Source organism: Corticium candelabrum, chromosome 4, assembly GCF_963422355.1.
Source record: "Corticium candelabrum chromosome 4, ooCorCand1.1, whole genome shotgun sequence".
Classification (NCBI taxonomy): Eukaryota; Metazoa; Porifera; class Homoscleromorpha; order Homosclerophorida; family Plakinidae; genus Corticium; species Corticium candelabrum.
Window position 1 is genome coordinate 2,296,431 of NC_085088.1, and position 10,000 is coordinate 2,306,430.

The following is a 10,000-nucleotide window of genomic DNA, read 5'->3' on the forward strand; positions in this document are numbered from 1 at the left end:
ACACACACACACATGCACATGCTGACACACACACACACACACACACACACACACACACACACACACACACACACACACACACACACACACACACACACACACACACATGCACACGCTGACACACACACACACACACACACACACACACACACACACACACACATGCACACGCTGACACACACACACACACACACACACACACACACACACACACACACACACACACACACACACACACACACACACACACACACACACACACACACACACACACACACACACTGTATTTCTTGAAAAGGCCTTAACTGTGTCCATATCAAGCAAACTAAACGGTCTCATCAAATAGTTTCAAATTCATGAATCATTGTATATGGCATACATCAACAACATACCAAATATCACAAAAACGTAGCCCGTTTCACATGAATAATTAAAAACCAGAGTCATTTTCTCACGTAACACACTCGTGTGGTCTCGAGTGGTATTGGCTGTCTATTCTATCACTTACTGTCTTGGTGTGGATGTCGGCACCGTGTTCCAACAAAAGTATCAGCATCTCTTCGTTGCCGATCTTGGCAGCCCAATGCAGACCTGTCTACAAAAAAACTAGCTGATCATACGAGTCAGAATACACAATATTTGTATACTACACGTACGTTAGTATGCATCACATAAATTATTAATATTAATGATGACAAGAATGTCAACTAACATGGAAACACCTACGCATGCAGTTCCAAGACAGACTGTGTTAGAGCTTAGCTACAAACAGAAAACGTGTTGAGCCAAGTGTACAGAAGGCTTGACCGTCATGAGCTACCATTTACAAACACACCAGATCATCGTCTACCTGAATGTTTTACAACAGAATTTTTCCCTGGCATCTGCTGGTTTTCTAAATCTTTTCGTTTTCAATCAATTTCCTTTTGAAATGGCTATATAGCACTATGTGGTATACACGTCACGACTAAACATTCTTTGCTTCAAGCAGAAACGAATCATTTTCGACAACACTCCTGCAGCTTCAAACTTCCAGACCAGAGAGCACTCTGGTCTGGAAGTTTAAGGCTCACACTCTTGCAGTGCACTGCAATATCAATGGTACCAGTAGACTGTAGTGCCAATCTAGCAGGCCAAAGAATGCCCAACCAAAGTGAGATAAAGCTGCACTTTCATCTCATAGTACGTTACAACGACTGCTCGACTTAGTTCAATAAAAGACATACGGATTGCCCTAATGATTAATATTATAACCTTGAAACAAATGATTCATACCAACTCTAAGCATTTAGTTAATAAAAAGATTTCGAAGCATCTCAGAATTTTTTACAAAATGCTGATAACATTGATATTAATGTATCTAAAATTAGAGTTTGACTTACATACTGCCAATGCGGAGTATGATGGTGTGCAAAACAGAGAAACAGAAACTAAAATTAGAAACAATGAAATACGACGACATACAGTAAATTGCTTACGCCCTGAAATCAAAAACAAACACAGATATGAGAATAGTAACGTGCCAAACCAACCGTCCATTTGATATCAACTTACATTGATGAAATCCTACAAGAGAGTACAAATTAGTCAAGACGACGAATCAATTACCAACACGATTACCTTCTTGTTAGCAAGAGATGCATCTCTTTGAAGCATCTGTTCAACACGGCGCGTCACCCCTGATGCCGAACACGGCAGCCATTCGCGCTCAATGGGATCAAGCTACACACACACACATACACACATGATAGTCAATTTACATAGCCATCTAGACGACGATGATACCGACCACAACGTGAGATGAATCAAAACCTGAAAAGATGAGATGCTTTAAATACCAGAAACATTGACTGTAGAGAACAGAATGAGTACCTTGGTCGTCGTCTTCATCCCCACTGTCCTCACCATCCGATCCACCATTCATACCCGGCTGCTATGAAACGAAAACAAGACTCAAAACTCTGTGTGTAGAATGACAATAAGACGACCGTCTGGGCGGCTCACTTTAGTTGGTTCCTTCCGTTCGTGCTTTTTGGGAGCTTCCTGCTTATTTCCGGCTCCATCTTTTGTTTCCTTTTCTTTCTTACGTATTCTCGTTTGTAGGCTGGCGCGTGGGCCTTGTGGGACATTACGAGCAAAGAACGGACTGAGTTGTCCGGAAACTGGTGGCGAGTTGGTCATTGCTGCCCAACGTTGAGACGTACCAGGACTCGAACATGAATCGACGGTTCGAGATCGAGGTCGATTCGGAGACATTCCCTGTTTAACGGTGTCCTGTAGTGTGGCGCTGTGTTGAAAGCTGTCTAGTAGTGCTTTCATTCGTTCCGAGTTCGATGAAGTTTCGGTTTTACGTGCGACCGAGTGTGTGGCACCGTCTGTTACATCAGCAGAAGGCAACGTCATTGAGACCATCGGCTCGGCCAAATTGAGAACAGTAGCAGCCATCCGATCTTTCGTTGATGGAGCGTGTGGTTGTAACGGTGCCTTCTTCACTTCTTCTTCCTCATCAGAGTCGTCGCGCTTCTCAGCTAGTGCGGCTGCTTTGGCAGCAACGCTCATCATAACTTGAGAGAGATTGTGTTGCTCAATAGGACTCGCTGCACTGCTCCGTGCCATCGCCTCTGCTCTTTCTTTGATCAGCTTAGACGGTCTACCTCTCTGTAATGCTGGAAACTTATCGTCTAACATACTGTCGATTTGTGTTAAGAGTGAAGGTGACTCGTCCCCGCCTTCTGAATGTGACAACGGGACAGGAGGAGGAGACGAAGCGGTTACCAACACGTCAGGAAGAGCCTCCGAACTTGTGCCAATTGGGCTATGAGACACATCGTCAAATGTCCCATCTACTTTGCTACCATTCTCTCCTGACATCCCTTGTCTAGTCACCTCGCTTTCATCTGTAACAACACCAAACTCTCCCAATAAAACCCTCGGGTGACTAGGCGGCTTTGGAGCGCTTCTCTTGGGTTTGATAGGAGACGGACCAGCCAGCGAAAATCCCTCCTGAATGGCTCTAGCACTTGCAATAGCTTGAGCACAAGCATCCTGCCCGGGACTTCCCAATTCACTAAGAAAAAACAAAGTAACCAAAACCGGATACAAAACCATGAAACCACAAAACCGGATATACAATTTAGGTGTTGCTACAGATTTCAGTTGGGAGGAGGTGGCACTATAGGGAAGATGATCAGTCACCAGATACTGAGCTTTCAACACCAGCAGCTTGTCGTTTTGCTGTTAGCACACACACACACACACACACAGTCATCACATCCGACAACCAGAACACACCCACCCACACCACACAATGACGCAAAACTCAAGATATCAGATGTGCCCCAATGGCTCACTTCGTTACTACTGATGCTACAGAGCGTGTTGACAAACTCCTTGAACTTCTCCCGAGCTTGTGCTGTCAACAGCAAACCGCTCAACTTCTCAACCGACACAACAAACTCGAAAATTGCACAACAAACGTCACGATTGTTCACCTTTCGTTGCCGGGTTGTTGAGGAATTCCTTGAAATATCGTACCAGATCCTTATTCCGAACGATACCACCCTTATCGAGCAGCAACTCGCGCACAGCTTGCAGAGACAGCTCAGACGCCATTTGAAAAATTGATATAAAGTAAATAATACCTACGTCACGCATCTTGTTGCGTAAGTCACATGACCAAAACGTCACACTTGACCACGCCTACGATTTAACGCTGCGGTGGGGTCTGGCTACGCGAGACTAGAGATGAACGAGGTGTACGACTCGAAGCGTCGTGCGCTGTACGTGGCTGTAGCAGCGCTGTGCACTGAGGTCGGTTACACGGATGCTGAAAAACCGGCGTTGGAGTCTTTAGTGGAGATGATGCAGAGCTGTAGGTTTTTGCTCGCCTCTCCTGCGTTTCTGACCGACTCTCACTGTCTTAATCGATCTAGTCGTGACGGAGGCCGGTCGCAGTGCGCATCAGTTTACTGAGGTGTCGTCGAGAGCGCGAGGAAATTTCACTGATGTGAGGATGGCGCTGATAGAAATGGGTGGGTAATGAGTTACGTGCGTCACGTCACACCTCGAGTATGTCTATGTGATGTCACGTGACAGGTACCGATCTGAGCAAACTGAAAGCTCATTCGCAGAGAGCCAGAAGAATGCAAGTCAATAAACGTAATTGAAATTAATTATATTTAGTGTTAAATTAATTAATTTTTAAAATTTTAATTTTCAATTTTTGTGCTTGATTGTATGTAACATACTACTGGGGTGTTATTCATATCCAATGTTGTACACTACAGAGGGTTCGGTTCATGTTCCTCCCTCACCTGCTGGACTGCAAGTTGGCAAGAAAAAGTCTCTACCTGATCATGTGCCTCAACATTTTTTACCATTTCCTGATCCACACACGTTTGTAAAGACACCCGTAAGGCGTTGAGTAGTGTGTCATGGTATCATGGGTAAAACCAAGTCATCATGTTTAATTCAATAGGCTTACAAAAAGCCACAGAGCGACTACAAAGTTCTTCGAGAGAAGTCTGCCATGTACAAAAGACATATCGAGCAGGGACTGTCGAGGTTAGGTTATTGACATGATATACAGTGTGGAGTGTGATGAGTTGATCTGGCAGATTTGCAACGAGAACTAAACAATCAGTGCCTCTCACGTCGACTGGCAGTCTGTCGTCTTTTACTAGTAAGATGGACTTTGTCTGTGTGAGTGACTTGTCGTTCTCATGCATTGTTATCGGCTGATTTGAAGTAGTGTTGCCTGAAGTGAGTTTGCAGCCATACAAGAGTGTGCTTATGAGTGAGCGAGAGAAAGGGCCAATGCCAGTGCTGGACGAGTGTGGTGATGACACAGACGGTAGAGAACAAATGGATACTCAAGATGCTGATAGAGGAAATGAGCACATGGCTGCCGAATGGAACATCAGTTTGGATGATGATGACAGTAGTGGACAGCGAGATTATGTCACTAATCCATACTTGCAGCTGCCAAAAAGATCAAGGACCCAGTGAGGTGTTCACATATTCTATAGTAAGATGCAGAACTTCAAACCAAGATGATAACAAATTTTTTCGTGTATTAATAAATTAAGTAAATAGATAGCATAAGTATAATATCATTGCTATTGTGTAGACCTAATTTGTAATTGTAATGATGCAACTGACTCACATGCTGAGACAACATTTTCATAGTGTTCCAGCTCTAACTGAAACTGGGCAGCTGAAGGGGCATTTGATGTACACAGAGCTGATACGGGTCTCATTCTAAGCTTTCGTTTTCCTTTATTCAGTTATGTCCACCTCTGGTTGATGGGGTTTATAGTATATATGAGAGGAGATATGACATACTATCAAAAAAAGAAATAAGATAGAGAGTGGCACTATGTCGATCAAGATAATCTAGTTGCATAGTTGGTTTTCAACACTTACATAAGACTGTGATTGAGACTAGAATGAAGACATACATAAAAACTGTCTAGAAACAGTCTAACCGTTGTTCGCTACACTGTACATTTAGACCAAAAGTGAACATTTATTCACTTTTGGTGTGTCGCAGAGTTTTTCAGACTGAGAGTTGTCTGCTTATCCCACTTCTATTAATTAAACTAATTTATGTCCTCCAGAAGGCTCAATGAAACCACCGCCTCACGTAGCCTCGTGACCAATGACAAATTAATCGGCTTTCCCGGATATTCGTAATTTTGTAAATTGCAAAGAATTTACTAACTTAGTTAAATCACTTACAAACTTGCTTGTAGTCCAAATATTCCATCCATCCTTGGTTCTAAACGGTGATTACTTTACACGCACGAGAGTGAAGGTCACTTGGCTCATTGGACGATGGTAGGGGTTGTAAGAGATTTTCCGAAGAGGGCGAACCAATCGAACGCCTCTACCACTGGAAAGACTGGAAGAGGCTTTACGAACCCAATCGAACACGCCCCTATGTACACAGCGTTCTTTATAAACGGTCTAGACTGTACAAAGTCATCTACCGTAGCGAGCAGCAGCAGGATTGCCAGAACTAAAAAAATTTTAGCGTCCAATCGACGAATTGGCTTTTGCAAATTAGAGCCAAGAAATCAAACAGACCACGCAGAGCCATCTAGAAAGCCAGACTCTTTCCCACAGCGTTGTGTGTGTGTGTGTGTGTGTGTGTGTGTGTGTGTGTGGTGTGTGTGTGTGTGTGTGTGTGGGTGGGTGGGTGGGTGGGTGGGTGGGGCGCAGTGGAGCAGATGGTAGAGCGTTGGTGATGACATCCGGGATCTTGTATTCCGTGATGAGGGTTGAAGGTTCGATCCTGGTGAAGGCGACACTGTCGCAGTTTCCTTGAGCAAGAAACTCACCCACACTTGCTTCTCTCGACTCAGGAGTATAAATGAGTACCTGGTCATTGACTGGGATGGACAAGACCGCTGGCTTGGCAGCAACATCATGCAGCAGACGGGTACGTGTGGGCCTTGGTGTCCAGTCCCAGGCTGCGCCATTGTCAGTGCCCTAGATGACTCTGGCCAAGCTCCAGGTGGATTGTAGCGCTGGCTCCAAGACTCCACGTAGCGCATGGAGGCCCTGTCTGTAGAGGCAGGGGAGCTATCTCCGCAACTGACCTCAAGGTCGACGTCGGAAGACGTGGAGGGCTTAACATTTGTCCATTGTGTGTGTGTGTTTGGTTTTGGACACCTGCTAGTTTAGCTACACTAAGAATAATATCTTCTTGGGGGTGGTCACGGTTCTCTACGATCCAGACGTCCTAATGCTCTTCCAGACATCATCTGTCACACGTTACTTGTTGATGATGCTGGTTCACGCCTTGAGGAGCGTTGCAGTAGCACTTCTTTCAATCGTCCTGGGGATCATTAATCGTCTTGGGGATGTCTATCATCCCAATTTCACAAACGGCAAGCCTGCTTATATGGATGTTTCCATTTAGAATATCATCCAGCCTTCCTACATTATACCACATTACACCATCTTCAACTTTGGCTGAAGCTGCTGCATTTGCTGGAGAGGAAGAAAAAGATGCTATCACCAGGCGGACGTGGAAGCTGCAGGCGGATGTTTCTATACCCTTTGATAGTTGAAACGTTTGGTTTTTGGACACCTGCTAGTTTAGCTATACTAAGGATAATTGCCTCTAAAACGATGACAAAAACTAGACTTTCATTTAGTCGCGCGTTTAGTAATTTGTTAGAACAATTATCTGTACGCCTTTGGCAGTCTAATGCTAGAATATTAAATGATATATATATATATATATTATATATATATATATATAGATATATTTAGATATATATGTATGTATGTATGTATCTATACTTCCGGGCGAGAAATCGTTTCTCGCCCCGCAGTATGACGCAGCGAGAGAGAGTCACGCGAGACTAGCAAATCGGCAGACACCTATACAGTGACTGGTGATTGAGCTTCGTGTTCACTACCTAACGAGGTGATAAGGCACAGCAGAAAAGTTCGCGAACATTTATTTCTCACGAAATAGAGTTTGCGGCAATTTACGAACGTTTGTACTACCTAGAACAATTTGTAGATTTCAAACGAGCAAGATCCTGAGATCCGGGACTTTTCCACGGATGTGTACGCACTTTATCTCGCTGTGTACTCACCTGACTAGGCTCAGTAACAACTGATCGAGAGAAAGGAAGCAAGGACAGTATGAGACAATGAGTCACGGTCACAGTACCACTTGGGACTACAGCGATGGACCAGACCAAATTGGTGAGTGTCCAGCCGGTGCACGCTGCAGTTGACAAGTTTTAGTGCATGCTACTGTAAAAGTCGGCTATACAAACTAGATATACATGTACAGCTCTACGCCTTTTATACGCTCTAGAGCATATTGTAGTTGCATAAATGTAGACCTCGAGCTCACTGGATGTCTCCATGCTCCGAGCTGGTGATGGCACTACATTAGAATGTATTTAAAACCTAAAGCGCTAGCGAGACCAGCGCAGTATGGCCAGGCGTACACCAGAACTAGAAGAAACGTAATTAATTTATCTGCGAGTTGAGTTTGTTACAGAGTATTGGTTCTCGCACTCTCGTGCGTAACTACAGCTACAAATAGGGAGCAATCAAGTGCTACTCTAATAGGTCATTAGAGTTGTCAGTGGCGCACCCGATATCAATCGCTAACAAACAAAGCAACATCTCTACAGGCGCCACTAACTCACGTAGCCAGCCCTTCCCTTTTCTATTTTCGGTAGGCATTCTAATCGGTCGTCGATTACTCTGTATACCTAGTCAGTTCAAGAAGGCGACTGTACACTAAAAAAAGTACGGACCTATGCATTCGGGATGTGCCAGGTTACTGGAGTGGAGGTATTCGTTTGCAATGGCGCAGTATTTCGGGAAAGACACTTAGTTGCTGTCTAGACAAATAGGTGTGTTCACACTATTATAGGTGTGTTCACACTATGGTTTGCAAGTTTGGTTTGAGCTTGTTATCATAATTGAGTTAGTGTTAAACGTTGCACCTGTCCCAGGGACTGCTGGTTTGCGCTGGGTTTGCAAACCGTACTTGCAAAGGTTGGTTTGCGGTTACTTGAGTCTGGTTTGGAGCTATCAAAACATTCCTAGCTGTTTAGCGCGTAGTAACCAGAGTAGCAGTCTGCCTAGGGCAAACCTACCAAGAGTAGTAGTGGAAATCATCGTCTTACTGTGGTGGATGCTGCTAGAAACAGGGCGTCAACAGCAAGAATCTCGCGCGTGAAAGATGACAGATAACGTCGTTTTCGTCGCTATCGCAGTGCTAGCACAGAGTACCGAAGTGTTGTGTCGTTTGTCATGCGGAGTATTCTAACTCTGTTTTCAGACGCCATGTCTAGAGATTCCTGCTCAAACAATGGATCACAATAGCGTGCTAGGTTAACAAACCAGGTCATCAAACCCAGTCCAGTCTGAACACAGGTTTGTACTGTATGCCAATTTATTTCCTCGTATCACGCAAACCAAAACATAACACACCATGGTTTGCAAACCATAGTGTGAACACACCTATTAGTAGGAAGGGCTTAGATAATTTGATAAACAGAAATATGCCAGACCTAGCGGTTTCTAGCGATACCGAGATCATCGCGAAAGTCCAAAAAACAGCGGAGATATTGATGATTTTCAAAGTTTACAGTTATGGAGAACAGACAGTAGGTAATGATTAGGATGGCAGAAGGGTCGTAAGCGTTATTAATTAAGCAATCGTGCTTGTCGCACCTGCATGCGGTTAGTTAATTAAGCTAACGTTTCCGCCATCCAGTATGTTATTGTCTAGAGTATCATAATGCGTACGATCTGCCTTTTCATTTTTTGTAGAGTTCCAAGGTGGTATTTACCTAAATTTTTAGTACAAGACTAGACGGAAAAGACAAGTCTAGGACTATGTAGTACACTCGTTTCTCGTGCTCAACAGGACGTTCTAATTTAGCTAGCCCTCTAGATCAGATAGAAACTGCACTCTAGCAGGACTAGGTCAAACGCACACCAGCTAGTTTTACTAAGTAGTTTGGGTTGGGTCACTTGGTAACTTTTAGTCAGGGTTTAGCTAAAGTCCGTTCAAAGAACGGAGAGCCCCTGGGAAAATTCCCGTATCTCAGCAAGTACGCCCCCTACGCCGTTGATAAACATATCACTCGAGAGCACGTGACTAGGTGGGATCAGATCTCTGGACAAACTAACGCGCGTTTCACCGCTCGCGTATACTGCTTCCGTCGGCCCTTGATCATTGCTCTAGCGTCAGGCGAACACTGACTGAAGTCAATCCAAACACAGTGACACACAGCCATTGGTCAGTCGATTTTTCGGAGTGGATTGCCTGTTGTCCTACTGGAAAACTAGTCATGGCCACGGCCGATTGAAACGTACAGTACACGCATCTGCCAACATCTGCATCTACAGGTAGATTAGCATGTCATCTATTAATTAATTTAATTAGATGGGTCTACCACAGACCCGTATTTACGTTGTCACACCCGGACAGATCCGGTGTCTTCGTAATGAG

The 10,000-nt window shown here is 44.3% G+C and overlaps 3 protein-coding genes across 9 annotated transcripts in view; 2 read left to right on the forward strand and 1 right to left on the reverse strand.

The window, feature by feature from the left end:
* LOC134178173 (uncharacterized) overlaps positions 1-3,640 on the reverse strand; it is a 4,716-nt gene extending 1,076 nt beyond the window's left edge. The window contains exons 1-10 of one of the 5 annotated variants that reach the window (XR_009969592.1): positions 3,492-3,640; positions 3,351-3,412; positions 3,131-3,234; positions 2,005-3,067; positions 1,873-1,933; positions 1,790-1,812; positions 1,621-1,722; positions 1,555-1,566; positions 1,383-1,481; positions 241-591 (exon numbers count right to left, since the gene is read on the reverse strand). Coding sequence is in view for 2 of the 5 variants with exons in the window: in XM_062644987.1 (XP_062500971.1) it covers positions 1,437-1,481; positions 1,555-1,566; positions 1,621-1,722; positions 1,790-1,812; positions 1,873-1,933; positions 2,005-3,067; positions 3,131-3,234; positions 3,351-3,412; positions 3,492-3,612 (1,593 nt within the window). In the remaining 3 variants the exon portion in view is untranslated. Of the gene's footprint in view, positions 1-237; positions 1,482-1,554; positions 1,567-1,620; positions 1,723-1,789; positions 1,813-1,872; positions 1,934-2,004; positions 3,068-3,130; positions 3,235-3,350; positions 3,413-3,491 lie in introns of those variants that run through there. The other 4 variants (XR_009969590.1, XR_009969591.1, XM_062644988.1 and 1 more) reach the window with 4 other exon arrangements.
* A 61-nt stretch (positions 3,641-3,701) lies between these two features.
* On the forward strand, positions 3,702-5,324 carry LOC134178175 (transcription initiation factor TFIID subunit 8-like). 2 transcript variants are annotated; one of them, XM_062644991.1, is made up of 7 exons: positions 3,702-3,871; positions 3,933-4,031; positions 4,096-4,158; positions 4,287-4,411; positions 4,478-4,563; positions 4,617-4,681; positions 4,751-5,324. In XM_062644991.1, exons 1-7 carry the CDS (start codon positions 3,745-3,747, stop codon positions 5,005-5,007), a joined length of 822 nt encoding a protein of 273 aa, XP_062500975.1. In that variant the 5' UTR covers positions 3,702-3,744; the 3' UTR covers positions 5,008-5,324. The 2 variants fall into 2 exon arrangements, with proteins under 2 accessions (XP_062500975.1, XP_062500973.1); XM_062644989.1 differs by having other exon boundaries at positions 3,704-3,871; positions 4,748-5,322.
* A 2,201-nt stretch (positions 5,325-7,525) lies between these two features.
* The window catches only part of LOC134178422 (carbonic anhydrase 1-like), a 7,380-nt gene continuing 4,905 nt past the window's right edge, over positions 7,526-10,000 (forward strand). The window contains exon 1 of one of the 2 annotated variants that reach the window (XM_062645301.1): positions 7,526-7,725. In XM_062645301.1, coding sequence (XP_062501285.1) covers positions 7,671-7,725 — 55 coding nt within the window. In that variant the 5' untranslated portion in view covers positions 7,526-7,670. Of the gene's footprint in view, positions 7,726-9,978 lie in introns of those variants that run through there. The other variant, XM_062645300.1, reaches the window with a different exon arrangement.

Excerpts from the sequence above, each read along its gene's own strand:
- LOC134178175 (XM_062644989.1), top strand. The coding sequence starts at position 3,745 with ATGAACGAGGTGTACGACTCGAAGCGTCGTGCGCTGTACGTGGCTGTA. Across the intron at positions 3,872-3,932 it reads AGTGGAGATGATGCAGAGCT|TCGTGACGGAGGCCGGTCGC; the intron begins GTAGGTTTTTGC and ends TAATCGATCTAG. Across the intron at positions 4,412-4,477 it reads ACACGTTTGTAAAGACACCC|GCTTACAAAAAGCCACAGAG; the intron begins GTAAGGCGTTGA and ends TTAATTCAATAG.